Source organism: Leptonychotes weddellii, chromosome 2, assembly GCF_054177405.1.
Source record: "Leptonychotes weddellii isolate Sample4059 chromosome 2, ASM5417740v2, whole genome shotgun sequence".
NCBI classification, from domain to species: domain Eukaryota; kingdom Metazoa; phylum Chordata; class Mammalia; order Carnivora; family Phocidae; genus Leptonychotes; species Leptonychotes weddellii.
In genome coordinates this window covers 68,761,087-68,777,807 of record NC_138370.1, presented here as the reverse complement: position 1 = coordinate 68,777,807, position 16,721 = coordinate 68,761,087, and the positions used below count along the sequence as shown (strand labels likewise).

Sequence of the window (16,721 nt, the reverse complement as noted above, 5' to 3'; positions counted from 1 at the left end):
AAACCACCTATATTACTTTTTGACTACCTTTACTATTTTATAATTTACCGTAATACTTTACTACTGGGCGAGCAATGATGAGCAATCTAACAATTCATTTTTCTCTCTGGATACATATTCTTAATTACATAAATTATGTAACTATATATGTAACTAAGTGTACATATAACTATATATAAAAATATGTATATATATCATTGAATAGTTTAGATAAAGGTATTTTTTTTTGTCCATTATGTTTGAAGCCAAACATTTATTATCAACAGAGATATTTCCAAGATACAATAAGAAAAGAATGTGTGAGCCTTCAGTTATATGGAATTATTTTCAGAACCAAGAAAATAAGTATGGGTTTAAACTAATAGTAACCACAGCTTAAACTGTCTAGAGCTGAGAAAGGCAGGTAGGTTCTGTTATGCCTCTGTAAGACAGCATTTCCCTTACCGATCATAGAACTCACCCATTCATTCCCTCACTCACCCATTCCATACATTATTTATTGGGTGCCGATCATCTGGGTATGTAATGGTAAACAAAACAAATATGGTTCCTATACTCATGAAGCTTACAGTCTAATGGGGGAGACAAACAGGTCACAAGCAAGCAAAAGGTAAGTATACATTGTAGCAAAGGACAAGAAAGGAATCAAGGTGCTACAGTAAAGAACAACCAGGGAAACATACTTCAGATAGGTGGTTCAAAGAAGGTATAAATTAAAGAGTCACATGAACAATGAGTTGGGGTGGGAGGGTAAATGGAAAGATACTCTAAACAGAAAAATCAAGCAGGAATTGAGAAAAGCCAGGGAGTCGAGAGTGTAGGAAAGTGGCAAAGAGGTTAGAGAGGCAAGGGACATAATGTTTAGCCAGAATACCTGATGTGAGCAGCACTGTAGGGGAAGTATTTTTCCAAGTATCATTCTACATTTAATTAAATGGTATTCTTTAAGTACCTTTAAATCCTTCCCTCTTATCCTAAATTTAGTCCATTTTCTAAGGATAACATTAAAATTAAAAAAAAAAACCATGGAGACATGTAGTGGATGCTGTGGTGTGCCACCTGGAATGAGGTGTTTATTCCCACATCTGCAGGGCATGTTGGTTATCCCAGAGATCCCAGCTGTGTTCCTCTTTGGGAATTGCTACTAAGACAGTAGACTCTCCCAAGGTCATACCTCTCACGGGGAGGTCAGTGCAAGAGTCTGTAAGACTCTGGTCTTCGGTGGGATGATTCTGAGGGCTCAGTGCAGCTAGAGGCCTTTGCTGGAACTACATTGTCCTGTACGTTCTCCCCATCCTACTTTTCTTACTTTCCCAAAGGTGTTCACCCCAAGGGCACTCCTTGAGGAAACTTCCTGCATAGAAACCTCTGTCTCACACTCTCTTTCCCAGAGAACCAAGCCTAAGACGGTGTGTAAATATTATATGTATATACCTGTAATATGTACATAGACATAATTTTTTTTCTATTTAATATTTCAAAGAGTTGCTTCTCATTTAGTATTTACAGGGAATTTGAAAATGATGATGATAGACACTATAAAGCACTTACCTGTGTCAGGCTCTGTGATGACAAAAACTTTATCTGCACCCACATTTAAATTAATCTTCACAACAACTCTTTGAGATAGGTGCTATTATTATACAATTTGGTGAATTATAACCCTGGAGCTAAGGAGATCAAATGACTTGCCCAAAGTCACAGCAAATAAAAGGTAAAACTAAGAACTAGAGTCTAGTTGCTTTTTAACCAACGTCTGTGCTCTTAACCATCCTGATATACTATTTTCCTAAGACTCACTCATTTTAGCGGTACAATTCTGTGCTCCATTCCTGTGTTTTTAAATTTGTATGTTATAATTCAATTACATGCTTATTAACTTGCTATAAGAAGTTAAATATAAGAACTTCTCCCATTAGTCTAATTCAATAAGAATGATAAAGGAAACTAAATTTTCTAAGATCTAATTTTAAGAGCTAATATAATTGTTTATTTTATTAATGACATGATCACAAATATGATCACAGCTGTTGAAAGGGTCCACGAAGAAGCCAGCCAACTAGATGCTTGTTCCCACCAACAGTCATAATGCTGAGACTTTATCAGAAGGAACAGAATAAGGAAATGATTTCCTAGGTATTTTTAAGCTACCTACATGGCCACGAAGTACAGATAATAAATTAAAAAATCAAGAATCTGTGCAGGCATCCCTATGTAAAGCTATCTGCAAAGCAGATTGATATTAAATAAAAAAATAAAAAGGTGGGAATATCAGGTGATGGATGAAACCTGGTGTTTCACAGTCTTTTATGTTTTCTTTTAAATGTCTTTTTCTCTATCTTTTCTTTCAATTGTCCTGACATTATATCGGAATTCACAATTTGACTCACAAAAGAAAAAAAAAAAGAGCAGATGAAGTTGGAGACCTTACCTGTCCAATAATGAGAGGAACCACAACAGTCATAAAAAGCTGAGAAAAAATAGATGTAAAAGGCACAGAAGAGGACGAGCCAAGCTGCAAAGCAAGAAGGTAAGAGGAGTTAGAATTACTCTGAGTCAGTTATCAAATATTGCTGTTAATTAAATGATACAATACGTGAATTCTCTCACAGGCACCAAAAATTTGGTAGCTATATACAAAGAGCAAGTGAAGTTACTTCTTTTCTAAATTTAGCACCACACAGACTAAGGTACTTTACCATTTAATTTTTATGGGAAACTACCATTGAGGAAAAATGATAACTATGGCTTTGTAATTAACTTACATTGCTTATTATTAACTACATTTCTGCTAGTAAAGTTATTTACTCTGTGTTCATACTGTTCATAATCATATGGCGTGATATTTCACCTATACTCATAGTTTGTGTGCTTTTCTCTTTGTCCTGTCTGCAGATCCCTAAAACAAACAAGGGTGTCTCATCATTGTCTTCTCAAGATCATATTTTCCTTTATGCAAATGAAATAGTTTCTAACTTTTCTACTCCATCACAACAAAGGCAATGAATCTCATATACCTTTGAAATTTATTCATACACAAAATCTAGGAAATGGGAATTCCTGAAACATCATTATTTTTCAACCTAAAATGTCAATATATCTCTTCTAAATGTGTATGTTTTGACACTGCTCATAAGTCTTATTTTTTCCTCCCTCCTCATTTTTTGGTTCGTTTTCACTAACAATTGCAATCTCAGCTTCATAAAGATTCTACTGCTGGGAGACAGGTAGTGTTTGCCTATAAACACAGCCCCATACTCAAGTTAGTCTCAACCACCAAGAATTGCAGGCTTCCTATTAACTTGTTAATGGCTTTCAAAACCTCCTTCTGGTTTTCAAACCTCTCTGGACAAACGATAGCCTGCTCCAGAGATGTTTATCTCTTTTAGGAGTCCCTTTTGCAGTCAGGTTCTTCCAAGTCATCAATAATGATCTCCCTGGAACTTGAAACTTACTTGCACCCTTCCCCTACAGACCAAACCTCAATTTTCATATTTACCTAAGTTTAATAAACTTGGAAATACCTTTTGGAAGACAATTTTTGTGAAAGACTTGAAGGTAGTGGTGAGGGAGGGCATTGTATGTTAAGTAAAACAAATGAAATCTTCAGATAAATGAAGTCAATAGTTCAGAATGAAATGATGTGGGATCAGTGTTTTCACTGATTTCCAATTCCTGCATGAGCCAGCTTACCAAAATCTTTTCAACACCCTGATGTATTTTATAAAGTTCTGCTCCCACCCTCAGCCCCATCCACAGCCCCTCAGTGCATCTACATGCACTCAAGATGCCAAGAATGTATGTCCTCCCCATCAGTGGCTTGCATTCACTTCATACTAGCTTTAGCACTGACCACTGGCTGTGAGTTTTAACTCGTAAAAATAGTAGCCTCCAACTTTTTGCTCCATAACCAATATAAACTAAAGAAATGAAGAAGACAAACAGAAAAAGCGAAACTGTGAACAGAAATGTGAACACACAGGATTCCTGGTGTTAAATGCTACATGGTTGTTAGATGTTTCTTTTTATGCAAAGCCTAAGTATTAAAAGCTAATAATCACACCCTATTTTAGAACAACAATGTCTTTGAAGTGTAAGGCATTTAACAAATACATGTTTCTTTCCACAAATAGTAACCCTAAGGATGCTCCTGAGGTAAGAACTAAAAATTTAAAAATGTATATTTTACAGAGAAATTGAGGCACAAATGAATAGACAAATAAAATTTAAAGAACAGAGTTTTCAAATTCAAAAACATTCAGCTCAATGCTCAATCCATAAGGTTCACAATGTTTTGGAGAGAGGCAATAGGATTCCGGGTGATAACCTTCAAGTAAAAGCTGTCAATTCCTGCCTGGAATCTCATGGGTAATCTCACATATTTCTGTCCTCCTCACCCCCCCTCCTTTTTAAAGATTTTATTTATTTGACAGAGAGAGAGACCGAGAGAGAGAGCACAAGCAGGGGGGCAGAGGGGCCACCCAGGTGCCCCTCTGTTTCCCTTTCTATCTCAACTCTACTGTTATTTAATGTGTCTTTAAGATGTTTTAATGAATAACCGCATCAAGCTATACTCCCTCTGTAAGCCCAATGCCTAACCTAATACCTGGCAGAGAGAATAAGTTTGCAGATAATAAGGCTGTGCACAAGGAACAAATGAAGTAATTTGTAAATATACTGAGCTAAAATGTGCCAAACTCTTATTCAAAATCATATCCCTATTTTTTTCTAAAGTTATAAAAATACAAAACTGAAGTATATTTTAAAAACCTCTTAGGGGGTGCCTGGGTGGCTCAGTTGGTTAAGCATCTGCCTTTGGCTCAGGTCATGATCCCAGGGTCCTGGGATAGAGTCCCACATCGGGCTCCCTGCTCAGTGGGGAGTCTGCTTCTCCCTCTCCCTCTGCCCCCCTGCTTGTGCTCTCTCTCTCCCTCTCAAATAAATAAATGAAATCTTTTAAAAAAAATCCTCTTACATTCAGGTGGTGTTATACAGTCACTTGGTATTATTTTTTCACTGCTTGTTTATCACTAGCAACACAATTAATTCTAATATGCACCTAGAAACAAAAGGCATCTAAACGTGATGAGAACCACGTAAAGGATATGTGTGTGTGTGTGCACGCTCGTGTGTGTAAGAAGCAGAGTGAGGGTGGCTATGCATGTTCTCTGCCCTCAGTTCTCCTCCATAGCCCTTCCCTAGCTCCTTAAAGCTGCTCTGGAGGGGAAGACCTAAAACTGAATAGAATCCTAACCCTGGAAGAGATTTGGAGTTCTATTCCCTCTTTTTAAAGATGTGAAAACTGAGGTCCAGGGAGAAATGACTTGTAATTAACACCTCTAATATTTGCATTATGATGTGAAATTGGCTTTGCTTCTCAAACATATTTAGGCAACTCTTTAGCCAAATCTACTCTGTGATAATAGTTCTCTTACACTGGAAGGCTTGGTTGTTTAACCAAAAAGTATTGTTGGAGAGCAATAACCCCAGAGATCAAATAGAAAAGTTAAAACATCATTTATTAAGTTAATTTGGGAGCTATTTTTAATCCCAAGTCTATCTAAAAGATTGCATTTGGGGATAAGAGAAGCAAAGGAAAATTCATGTCAACTTGGGTTTTAAAATTTTTATCTATTTTAACTTCTCCATCCATCACACAATAGACCATTTGCATGTTCAATGTTTTTTTTTAAATTTTTTATTTAAATTCAATTTAGTTAACATACAGTGTATTATTAGTTTCAGGGGCAGAATTTGGCGATTCCTCAGTTGCATATAACACCCAGCACTCATTACATCAAGTGCTCTCCTTAATGCCCATCACCCAATTACCCCAGCTCCCCCCAGCAACCCTCACTTTGTTCCCTAGAGTTAAGAGTCTCTGATGGTTTGTTTCCCTCTCTGTTTTTATCTTATTTTACTGCGTGTTCAATGTTTAGAAGGCTTGTGTTCCTAGAAGTGATCTCCAAAGTCCCTTTGTTCTCTAAAACGCCTATGATCTCTGGTCCACTTGATTAGGAACACGGGTTAGAGGAGCCCCCCGCTTTGTCAGATCAGAGGCCAGAGCAAACTGGCCAGGGATATAATTAACAGGGTACATGACACCAGACTAGGTATGTGATGATGCTGGGGAGGAAATCCCATAGGATGGCTCCCTTAGAAGTGGCTCTGAAAGGAAGGAAATCTCAGTTCTGAGGTCTAATTTGGCATAAGTCCTTTCTTTTCAATCGACAACCCGACCTGTCGCTGTGGTCAGTGCGAAGATGCAGGGATATCCTTGGGGAAGTATCTGACGCTATGAAGTACACCTTGGCATCCAGAATAAAGAAGAGCGAGCATCTGGCATAGGGTGACATATGAGAACATGACCAGAAAAGTACCAAACCTGATCATTTTGTATGCAGAGTTAATTTTAACTAAAGCAGAAGGAAATATGCTGCCTGGGATATTTGGTTCTTCACATTTTAATGAAGAACCTGTCAGGGTTTCTATTGTAAAGACCGATGTGTTTATAAGAAGCATCAATAATTTGTACCTTTGGATAGAGTTGCAGGTTTGGGATAAGTATGTATTAATCCAGGGCTCTGGGCTTCATTGAGCTATCCTGGCAGATTTAAAGGGGACAGTCTCATACTGCCAAACCCGTATTTTAAGATACACTGTGTTAAATGAACAATCTGGTCACTGGCTAATTTCTTTTAGGAATATGATACTTTAAAGCACAGAACTCACAATTAGGTCTGTTTTGTTTAATATCATGCTGAGAAGAAAAGTTTCAGTGAAAATTAAATATGTGGAGACTTAGGACCTTTGTGTTTAATCATTCAAATAGTTACTGGTGCCTCCTGTGAGCCAGGAGCATGTTTTAGGCACTGGGAATCCAACAGTGAACAAACACAACACAAAACCCCTCCTCTCGAGGAGTTGCTTTTTAAAAGTTGAGGTGTGGGGGCGCCTGGGTGGCTTAGTCAGTTAAGTGTCCGACTCTTGATTTCGGCTCAGGTCATGATCTCAGGGTCATGAGACTGACCCGTGTCAGGCTCTGTGCTGAGCATGGAGCCTGCTTGGGGTTCTCTCTCTCCCTCTGCCCCTCTTCCCCCTACTCAAGCTCTCTCTCTCTCAAAACAATTTTTTTAAAGATTAAAAAAAAAGTTGAGGTGTGTGTGCATTTCCACCCACCACCAAGTGCATATGTGTTCCTTTCCATAGAACGCCTTCCACCAACTTATACCTGGAAAAGTTCTAGTCTTTGTCTAAGAGTTAGTTCAATGATCACTTTAGAAATTCTTTCCAAACCCTCCTCCTGAAATTCAGACTTGGCTTCTATTTTGGCTCTGCATTTCTACCGTTCCTCTCCGAATCATTGGTTGCTCTTGTGTACAAATCTGTCTCTCAGTAAACTATATGTTTCAGAAGGTCAGGAACAGGGTCTTATTCATGTTTATATTCCCAGTGCCCAGCAGACTGACAGCATTTTACATCTAGAGCAGTGGTTCTCAAACTTCAGCACACCAGAAACATCTGCAGGGCTTCTTAAAACACAGATTGCTTGGCCCCACCTTCAGAGAAGGATCGGGAGGATGTTGAGAATTTGCATTTCTTTTTTTTTTTTTAAGGTTTTTTTTATTTATTTGACAGAGAGAGACAGAGCAGGAACACAAGCAGGGGTAGTGGGAGAGGGAGAAGCAAGCTCCCCGCGGAGCAGGGAGCCCGATGCGGGGCTCGATCCCAGGACCCTGGGATCATGACCCGAGCCGAAGGCAGATGCTTAACGACTGAGCCACCCAGGCGCCCCGAGAATTTGCATTTCTAATATGACTCCATTGACGCTGCTGAGCTAGGGTTCACCCTTTGAGAATCACTCATCTAGTACGTTGTAGGTATTCAGCAACAACTGTGAGTTCAATTAATGAATGTCTACAATGCATAGGTAGAAAAAGAGGCCTGACAAAGTTTTCTTTTCTTTCTATCCTTCCAACTTACAAGTAAGTTACAAAGCCCTACTTAATTTACAGACCCTAGGAAAAGATCAGTTGCCTGGCCTCCCAACCATCTCCTGTAATTACAATAATGACAACTTTTATTGTGTATTCTCTATGTGCCAGACACTGCTCTAAATGCTTAATGTGTGTCAAATAATTTAATCCTCGCAGCAACTCCTTCAGGTAGGTCCTACTAGTACCCGTATTTTCATATATGGCAACAGCGGCACAGAACAGTTGGACAAGGTCACTAGCTAGAGAGCGACAGAGCCAGGATCTAAACCTGGAAGGGTCACTTCACAGCCCTCATATTTAATTTTTACACTCTACTGCATATTAATTACAAAGGTACAGAGCAGTGAAATGGAAAAGGGGGCAGAATGGAAGCCAAAGCTGGGCTCCCCCTTTCTTGCCTATGTGAGAGCAAGAGAGGGAGAGAGAGAGAGAGAGAGTGTGTGTGTGTGTGTGTGTGTGGTGCCTGCATGGAGATAGGAGATGAGGAACTGGAAGGCAGGCAGAAGCAAGAAGAGGAGGAGAAAGAAAAAGGAGGGGTAGGAAGAAACTTGTTAAGTAGTAGCTGATGCAGCCTTTCTCAACCGGGGTTCCAGATTTGAGCCACAGAACACAGAAAATTATTATCTGTCAAGGATGATACCTAGCTAGTACCGGAGTAAACACATCAGAAAGAGTTAATCCAATACATACAATGGATGTCATAGGGCACTGGGACTTAATTTTCTAACCTGGCAGAAAACGGCTGAATAGAAGCAGAATTGACCGTTAGCAATCCATTCAGTTTAGAAACTGTTTGATTTGGAAAGAATCTGGGGGTCCAGCAGGTAAAATATTATAGGGTCAACCAAGACTCAGAAAGACAAATAAGTAACAATTCTTGATGGAGATGCTGACTGTCTGTAAAATCATAGTTATCAACCGACAGTTAGAAAACAGATGGTGTGTTTTAAATCACTTCTGTAAGTGAGCTGACCTGTAAATTGTCATTAATGTACCAGGTCTTCACTTGCTCTGCTGTATAATCAGCCTTTTTATCTCCTACCAGGGAAATCCATTAGCCACAGGCGTCTCTACTGTTCGTGTCTCTTCTCAGCTATTAAAACATTATTGTATTAAATAATTCACCCTTGGTGATTGGTCTTTGCTTTCATTAGCGCCACATTCAGGAAAAATATAAGAACAGATATTTACAGTTTATACTGTAGAGTGATGAATGGTAAATCTCTTCTGTGAGAAAATCAGGAAGAAGCTGCTTCAGATACAGAGCAGGATTTGTTCACTTCCTGCCCAATTTCCACCCTCTGCCGTGGCCCGCAGAGCCCAGCCCTAGGGAGGGGAAAAAAGGAGGGGGCTCGCTTACTATTGGCTCAAACTTTCTTGTACCCCTACACAGACACACTCACAAACACCTGTCTGTTTCCTGTCACAAAGACAAGCATTCAGACAGAATAAGGGAAAGTGTCCCCAGGCCCGGATTCCCCAAATCCTTCTAGATTTCCATCTTTCCCTAGAAACTACAGTTCAGCTTTTCTTTCATTCCTGCTGCCCCTTCTCTCACAGGGAAACATGCAAACTACATTGATTACTTACACAAAATCAATGACTTAAATGTACACCAGCTGACAGGCTCAATGTAAAAATGACTACGATTTTTATCAAAATTAAAATATGATTGTTAAACACCCATATCGATTCAGCCGCATGTATAAAACTAAAATTGGGTTACTGTATGGAAGGTATATACTTAGTAGAGGAAATGAGCCTTTTTATATCTAGATGCATGGTATTTTTCTTTCTTTGAGAGGTAACGAACAAAATAGACTTTTAATAATTTTTTAAAGATAAAAAATTATGTAAAACATTTCCTTTTGTGATATGCTAATTTAAAACACAAGATTACCTTCCAGTAACTGATGGAAACTATGTGCAATTGTAAATTCTGGTTACTCAGACCACACAGGATATTTAGTGAAATGTGCCCAAATGATCTATAAATTGGCTTATCATAACCCAAAAAGAAAAGCTGTGAGGAGATGGGCTTCCAGGACATGGAGGGCTGGATAGAGAGATGCTCAGAGGCATCTAGGAACAAACTTTGCTCCTAATTCCCTGACCACAGAATTTGGTCCTGTCAATCTGTTTGGTTCGGGAACCAAAGAGCCTACTGTTGCCAAACAGTCCCTTAAGTGGAGCAAACATTTAAGTTCCCCGAGAAGAGTGCTCTAAGCCTGGGGACCAAAGGACAAGAGTGGCATAAGGAAGGGGTGTCCTTTTCACTCTGGCCAGACCCTACCTGCTCAGGGAGCACCAGGAGCAGCCGGTGGTGCTGGGAGGGAACCAAGGAGCAAAGTAAAAGCCTGGCTTTCATCCAGCGTCATTGCCCCTTCAGTTAAGTCTGAGAAGTCCCAGACCAGCAGTGGCGTTGGCCTCTCTGGGTCAGGGGTCCTGAAAAGGGAGAAGGGGTTTATCAGTGTCACCTCTGGAGCATTTGAAAGTGGCTTACGAGGTGCTTCCCCTCACCCACTATGGTGCAGTAAGATCTAGAGGGAGTCCGGGCATGACCATTTATAAAAGACTCCACACATTATTCTGCTTTACAAAATTCTCTCGGTGTGAGAACCATTTCTGAGTGATTTCTCATACAAAGTGAGGATAATATGTCTAAAGGGAGTCATGGGATTACCTATAAAGTACATATTATAGCTACTTGATAAAAATTATTCTACCTCCCCTCCCACTTCCCCCTCTCCTCCCTGAAAAACAAGGTTTCTTATACAGTATGGTGGGAATTCAAGCCTATTGAATTTAAGAACCACTGAAATGGAAAGTAACAGAAGAGACAGTCACATCAGCCCAAAGATAAGCTACTCTCAGGTTGAAGAGGAGGAGATTTGTCTTCACTGGCTTTAGGAACGCTCTTGGGCACACGGTGGAGAGACTGGTTCAGTGTGAAGCAACTGGAGCAGTCAAATGGCTAGTTTCTCTTTAAGTGCTTTCTGTTTTACCACTTTGTACATCACACACGTGCGTGACCATCAATTATGCAACTATCATTGGGAACATATTATAAAAAATAATCAGAGTATTGTACATGGCACTAATGGCTGTATTCATTGTTTCTGTTTATATTGATGGGATTAAAAGTGCAATAATTTTCTATCACAGATGGCCAATTACTAGGGAAACTAATGATGATTGTAGCCTCGAAAGCTGCCACTGAGCTCTTTCCCCCACCCTGGCTCTCTCTCTAACATGAACTCTTGAACCATGTAGTCTGAACTGTGTAGGTTAGCAGTGAATTTTTTCCTCTAAATTTCTCCTGTGTTCTTTGTTCTTGTTTACCCAAGTAAGCCTTAAGTTTCTTCAAGACAAGAATTATGCGTTTTTCTTTTTTGTCTTCCCTATGTTACCTACAATATCCATGGTCAAGAAATAATAATTGAGTGCTGGTCATCTGTCTTAAAATAAACTGTGTCTCCTAAGAGGCATGCTTTGGAAAGGAACATTCAAGGGGACACAGAGCCTGGCTGAAAGTCCCTTGTGTTCTTTACTAGTTGCACAGCCTCCAGTGAGTTATTAAACGTCTTTGAGTCTAAGTTTTCTCATACAAAGTGAGGATAATATGTCTAAAGGGAGTCATGGGATTACCTATAAAGTATATATTGTAGCTACTTGATAAAAATTATTCTACCTCTCCTCCTGCTTTCCCCCTCCTCCCTGAAAAACAAGGTTTCTTACACAGTATGGTGGGAATTCAAGCCTATTGAATTTAAGAACCACTGAAATGGAAAGTAACAGAAGAGACAGTCACATCAATGGAACATAGAGTTAGTTCAGAAACAGCCTGGTGTGCGTGCATGTGAGTGTACATCCGTGCTTGTGTGTGTGTATATATATGTCTAATTATTATAATGCCTTATAAATACCTTCTTGAAGATAGGCTGGGTTCCTAAGAAGTCAAGTCATAACCAATCAAGTGACAGAATAGCAGAGCTAGTGCTGCTCTCACTTAAGGGGTGCTTACATGTTCCTGAATGGGTAAGTGTGGAGCTAAATGTTTATCAAATATCCTAAGGTATTGATGTGATCATCCCCATATATGAAGATGGTCTGATCTATGACCCTGAGGACATGACTTTCAGCAGTGGTCAAAGTTTGGACTCTGCATGTTTCTAGAGGCCTTGATGTTCAATGACCTTTATGGCTAGGGTGGAAGCGAGGCCTTGATCTGTCATTTTAATAGCACAAGCTCAGTGTTACTGACCTTACCCTGCCAAACATAAGCTTATTTAAATATATTGGTGGTCTACAGATTATGAAATTTGATACCATGAACATAGTCTCTAATACACGGTTTCTTTAGCTCACAATTGCATTGAATTAGACAGACCTATTCTATGCTGTGAACACTGTTATCTCCGCCCTTTGTCTTAACTCTCAGAGGAAGTAAGTTCACACTGTTTCCTTTCATTCCCCAGAGTAAGCAAGATGGGGCTGGTTAGATGCTGTGGGGTAGTAGCTCAGGAGGCTTCAGGGGAGCAGGAGTCCACAGAAGCAGGAGCTTCACATTGCCCAATGGACCTTCCCAGTGTGGTTGACTCAGATTTCAAACCCCACGGGCTGACCTCACTGCCTAAGTGTTGAACTCAGCGCTCTGGCCTCTTCATCTTAACTACCACTCTCCATTCCAGTTCCAGCTCTAAAATCTCTCTCCCTCAGTGCTCTCTACCATTGGCTGTTGCATAAAGACTATAATAATGGCTGGGCAACAACCATATCAAAGGAAAGGCATGGCAAGTTTTGAAGTGATGTCAGACATAACAGAATCAGAACCATGCAAATGAAAAACTCTGAAGTAAGCAGGAGATCCTCTAGAAACCTCAGAAGTTTCCTTCTAACTTTCTCTTTTTCCTCAAATTAAGTTTCCTTTCAGTACAAAATTCTCTGTAAGCCACCCCCCACTTCTTCTATTAAATGAAATGTTTTCTATTTTAGTAATCTCCTTTGAAATATTTTGATACTTGTGATACTTATAATTTCTGGCTTAGATTTTAATTATCTATGAATGTATTCTATTTTCTCTAATAAACCATAAATTCTCTGAGAGAAGGATCAATGTCAGATTGATCTTTGTAATATTCACAGTGCACAGTAGGCATTCAAACACTGAATAAAAGAAGGGATGTTTTCCTTAATATTATTGAAAAAAAATGTAAATTCTTTCTCATAGCAAATACAAGGTAAGATTTTATGCAGCAGGCTGAGACCCTAACCTTCTAACCATTCATTTATCATCTGAACCACTCTAATCATTCACTACTCACCCACCTTTCTATTCCGCTCCTTCCAACAAATATTTATTGAGTATTTGACATTGGAAATAAGGTAATGAATAAGGCATGCCTGGTTCCTGGCCTGGCAGAACTTCAAATCTAGTGGATGCTTACCACTTGTAACACGGCTTTGTAAGGAAAATTAATATGGAATTCCAAGTAATGAATGTATAAGTGCAGTTTTTAAAGCTGGGCAAGGCTTTATTTATCCTTATGAGAGAACTCCATGGACTGGTGCATATCTACTGATAACATAAAGACAATAATTTCCACCCCTGCCAATATCAGTGGTATATTATCAAGAAAATCGAGGTAGTATATGTAAAAGCATTTTGAATCTTAGGAACAAATGGTGATATTTCAGGAAAAGTTTTACTGTTCTCACAGTCAGCCACAGTAAACACTGGATTTATTTACATATAGATTATAAGATTATAGACTATAAGTGATTGTAGAATCTTAAAGGTTAAGTTTTAAGGCTCAGCCCACCATTAAGGGCTGGGCTAGTTGGACTGTTGCTGCATCTCAGATAAGCATTTCTACAGAATCTTGACATCCTTCCTGGAATTATTTTCTATTTTCCTTTCTAAAGCGTCAAATGTAAATAATTAGCACTTGCATGGTTCTTTATAGCTTACAGCATGCTTTCACATAAACTAACTCATTTCATCTTATAATAATCCTCATTTTATAGAGGAAAAAACTGAAGCTGAGAAGGATTAAGGAAAATCCACTGTTACACAACAATTTGGCTGCAGGCTGAACCAAAATGTTATGCCTTCTCCGCATACCATGCTACCTCTCTACACACAGACTGTGAGGGAAAGTGAAGGCAGTGCCTTCAAAATGGCTTTATAATAAAGGAACAAATGCCCAAAGGTAGAGCAAGTAACAAGGAAATACCAATCTTAAAAGTAGTCCTAACCCAACTCTTTGGGCAGATGCATTCGTTCATCTGTCCATCTGAAATGTGAGACAGTAAGAAATATAATATATTCGGTCTTAATCCTGGCATAGAACTTCCAAAACTCTGTAACTTCCTGAGTCACAGGGGTGATAGGAGTATCTTTTACTATAATATTTGTGTTTTGTCCCCAGTTCCTGGCACAGAGGATTTGGAGAGTTCCTGCATTGGGGAATGTATCCACATGCAGGTGGTTAGTATACCCTAAACTCCATGGGGACATAAGATCCTGCATTTGGGACCCTTCTAGACCTTGCCCTATGTACCTCTGCATGTGGCATTCTGTATTCTTTTAATTTTTTTTTAAAGATTTTTATTTATTTATTTGAGAAAGAGAGAGAGAGATAACAAACATGAGCCAGGGGGAGGAGCCGAGGAGGGAGCCCGATGCACAGCTCGATCCTGGGACTCCAGGTATTCTTTATAATATCATTTATAATAAACTGGTAATAGGAAGTAAATGTTTCCCTGGGTTCTCTGAGCCATAATAGCAAATTATCGAACCTGGGGAGAGAGGTCTTGGGATCCCCTGAGTTGAAGCCAAGTCAGACAGAAGTGTGAGTATCCTAGAAACCCACTACTTGCCATTAGTGCCGGAGGTGGGGGGCAGTCTTGTGGGACTGAGCCCTTTACCTGTGGGGTCTGTGCTAACTCCGTGCAATGTCAAAACTGCAGGACACCCACTTGGTATCCACAGAAAACGAGAATTGCTTGGTAGTGGAAACCGCACATATTTGGTGTCAGAAGTGCTGTGAGTACAGAAACATTTTCCTTTACCAACCATCCATTCAAAAAATGTTTTTGAGTGGCTTCCATGGATTGGCACTATTTTTGGCATTGGGGTTACAACAGTGACCAAAACAGATAGTCTCTGCTCTTCTGTGATGCTTATGTTCTAGTTGGGGAGACAGAGAATAAACAAACTAACAAATGATGAAGATGTCATGCGATAATAAACGCTAAAGGGAACAATTAAGGATGGTAGGTGGGGAGAGATTGGTGGAGAGAGTATATATTGCTCCACATGAAGTAGTTAGGAAAGGATTCTCTCCTAAAATGACATTTGATTAGAGGCCAGAGATGAAAGTGAAGGAGTGAGCCATGTGGATATCTGAGGGGGAAATCCAGCTTGAGCCAATGCCAAATGTAAAGACTCAGGATGGTTCTTGGTGCTGTTTGAGCATCTTACTGTCTGCCCATTCCATGCACTCTCCCACAGAACTATTTCATATCTTTGCCTCTTTCAACAAATCTCCAAAACCTTCTTGCCTTTTTTTGTCCTCCACCCCTAACTTCACTTGCCATTTCACTGGAAAAATACAAACAATCATTAGAGGCTCCTATAGTTACATGAACCAATTTACTTGCATCTTTGCCCTTATACCATGGTTTCCCTCCTATTATGATGGATGAACTATCTGTACTTAGGAGGCCACACTCTCCCTTTGTGCACTAGAGCTCACGTTCTTTCTCCTACTGAAGGACATGGGTTGACAAATTTTCCCTGCTTTTTTCTGTATGAATTGTTTCTTCTCTCACTGAATTAATCTATCAATACAAATATCCTAATAATTTTCCCAACTTAAAAACAGATCCTACATTAACTTTTTTGCTCTCCCATTTTCTGCATCCTTTATAGCAGAATGCCTCCAAAGAGTGAGTGATTATCACTGTCCTTAACTCTTTTTCATTCATTCTTGAACCGACTTTAGGTATTTACCTCCACAACTCTGCTGAAATAGTTCTTGTTAGGGTTCTCAGTGACCTCCATCTTGTTAAAACCAGTGGTTGATTCTCAGACTTCATTTTATTTGAAGTAGTTGACCACTCTCCCCTTTCTGAAACACGTTCTCTAATAGCTTCTAGCACACCAAAACCTTTTGGTGTTCTTCCTAAGCAAAGTGGAAATCCTTGATAGTCTTTGCTGACTTCTCAATATTAGGATGTCCCAGAAGACAGTCCACTGATATCTTTCCTTCTCTATTCTCTCTTGGTAATCTCATTCTATCTAACTTCAAATCCATTTCTATGCTGACCTCTACCAAATGTGTATCTCTTATCCAGACCTCTCCCCTGAATTCCAGACTCATATAGTCAACTGCTTACTTGACTTCTCTACTTGGATGTCTCAAAGACATCTTTATCCAAATATGTGCAATACTGAGCTCCTTATGAGTTCCTTTAATCTGCTCAACCCTACAGTCTTCTCTATTTTAGTAAATGGTAACTCCATCCTTCCAGTTGCACAGACTTCATCATCCTTGACTCTTCTGTTCCCTCATAATCTTTCTTCAATCTTTCAGTTCTTTCAAGTTCTACTTCCAACTACTTCCCACCAGATTTACTTAACCACCTTGGTCCAAGCTAAACCATCTCTTGCCAGGATGCTGCACTAGCTTTCGAATTGCTCTTCCCGTCTCCACCATT

The 16,721-nt window shown here is 39.5% G+C and overlaps 1 protein-coding gene across 4 annotated transcripts in view; it reads right to left on the bottom strand.

Moving 5' to 3' along the window:
• The window catches only part of SLC10A7 (solute carrier family 10 member 7), a 250,575-nt gene that overhangs the window by 46,792 nt on the left and 187,062 nt on the right, over window positions 1-16,721 (bottom strand). For 2 of the 4 annotated variants that reach the window (XM_081811798.1, XM_081811799.1), the window contains one exon: window positions 2,432-2,515. The exons of the other annotated variants lie outside the window; for them this stretch is intronic. In XM_081811798.1, coding sequence (XP_081667924.1) covers window positions 2,432-2,515 — 84 coding nt within the window. The remainder of the gene's footprint in view (window positions 1-2,431; window positions 2,516-16,721) is intronic. 4 annotated transcript variants of the gene reach the window in all.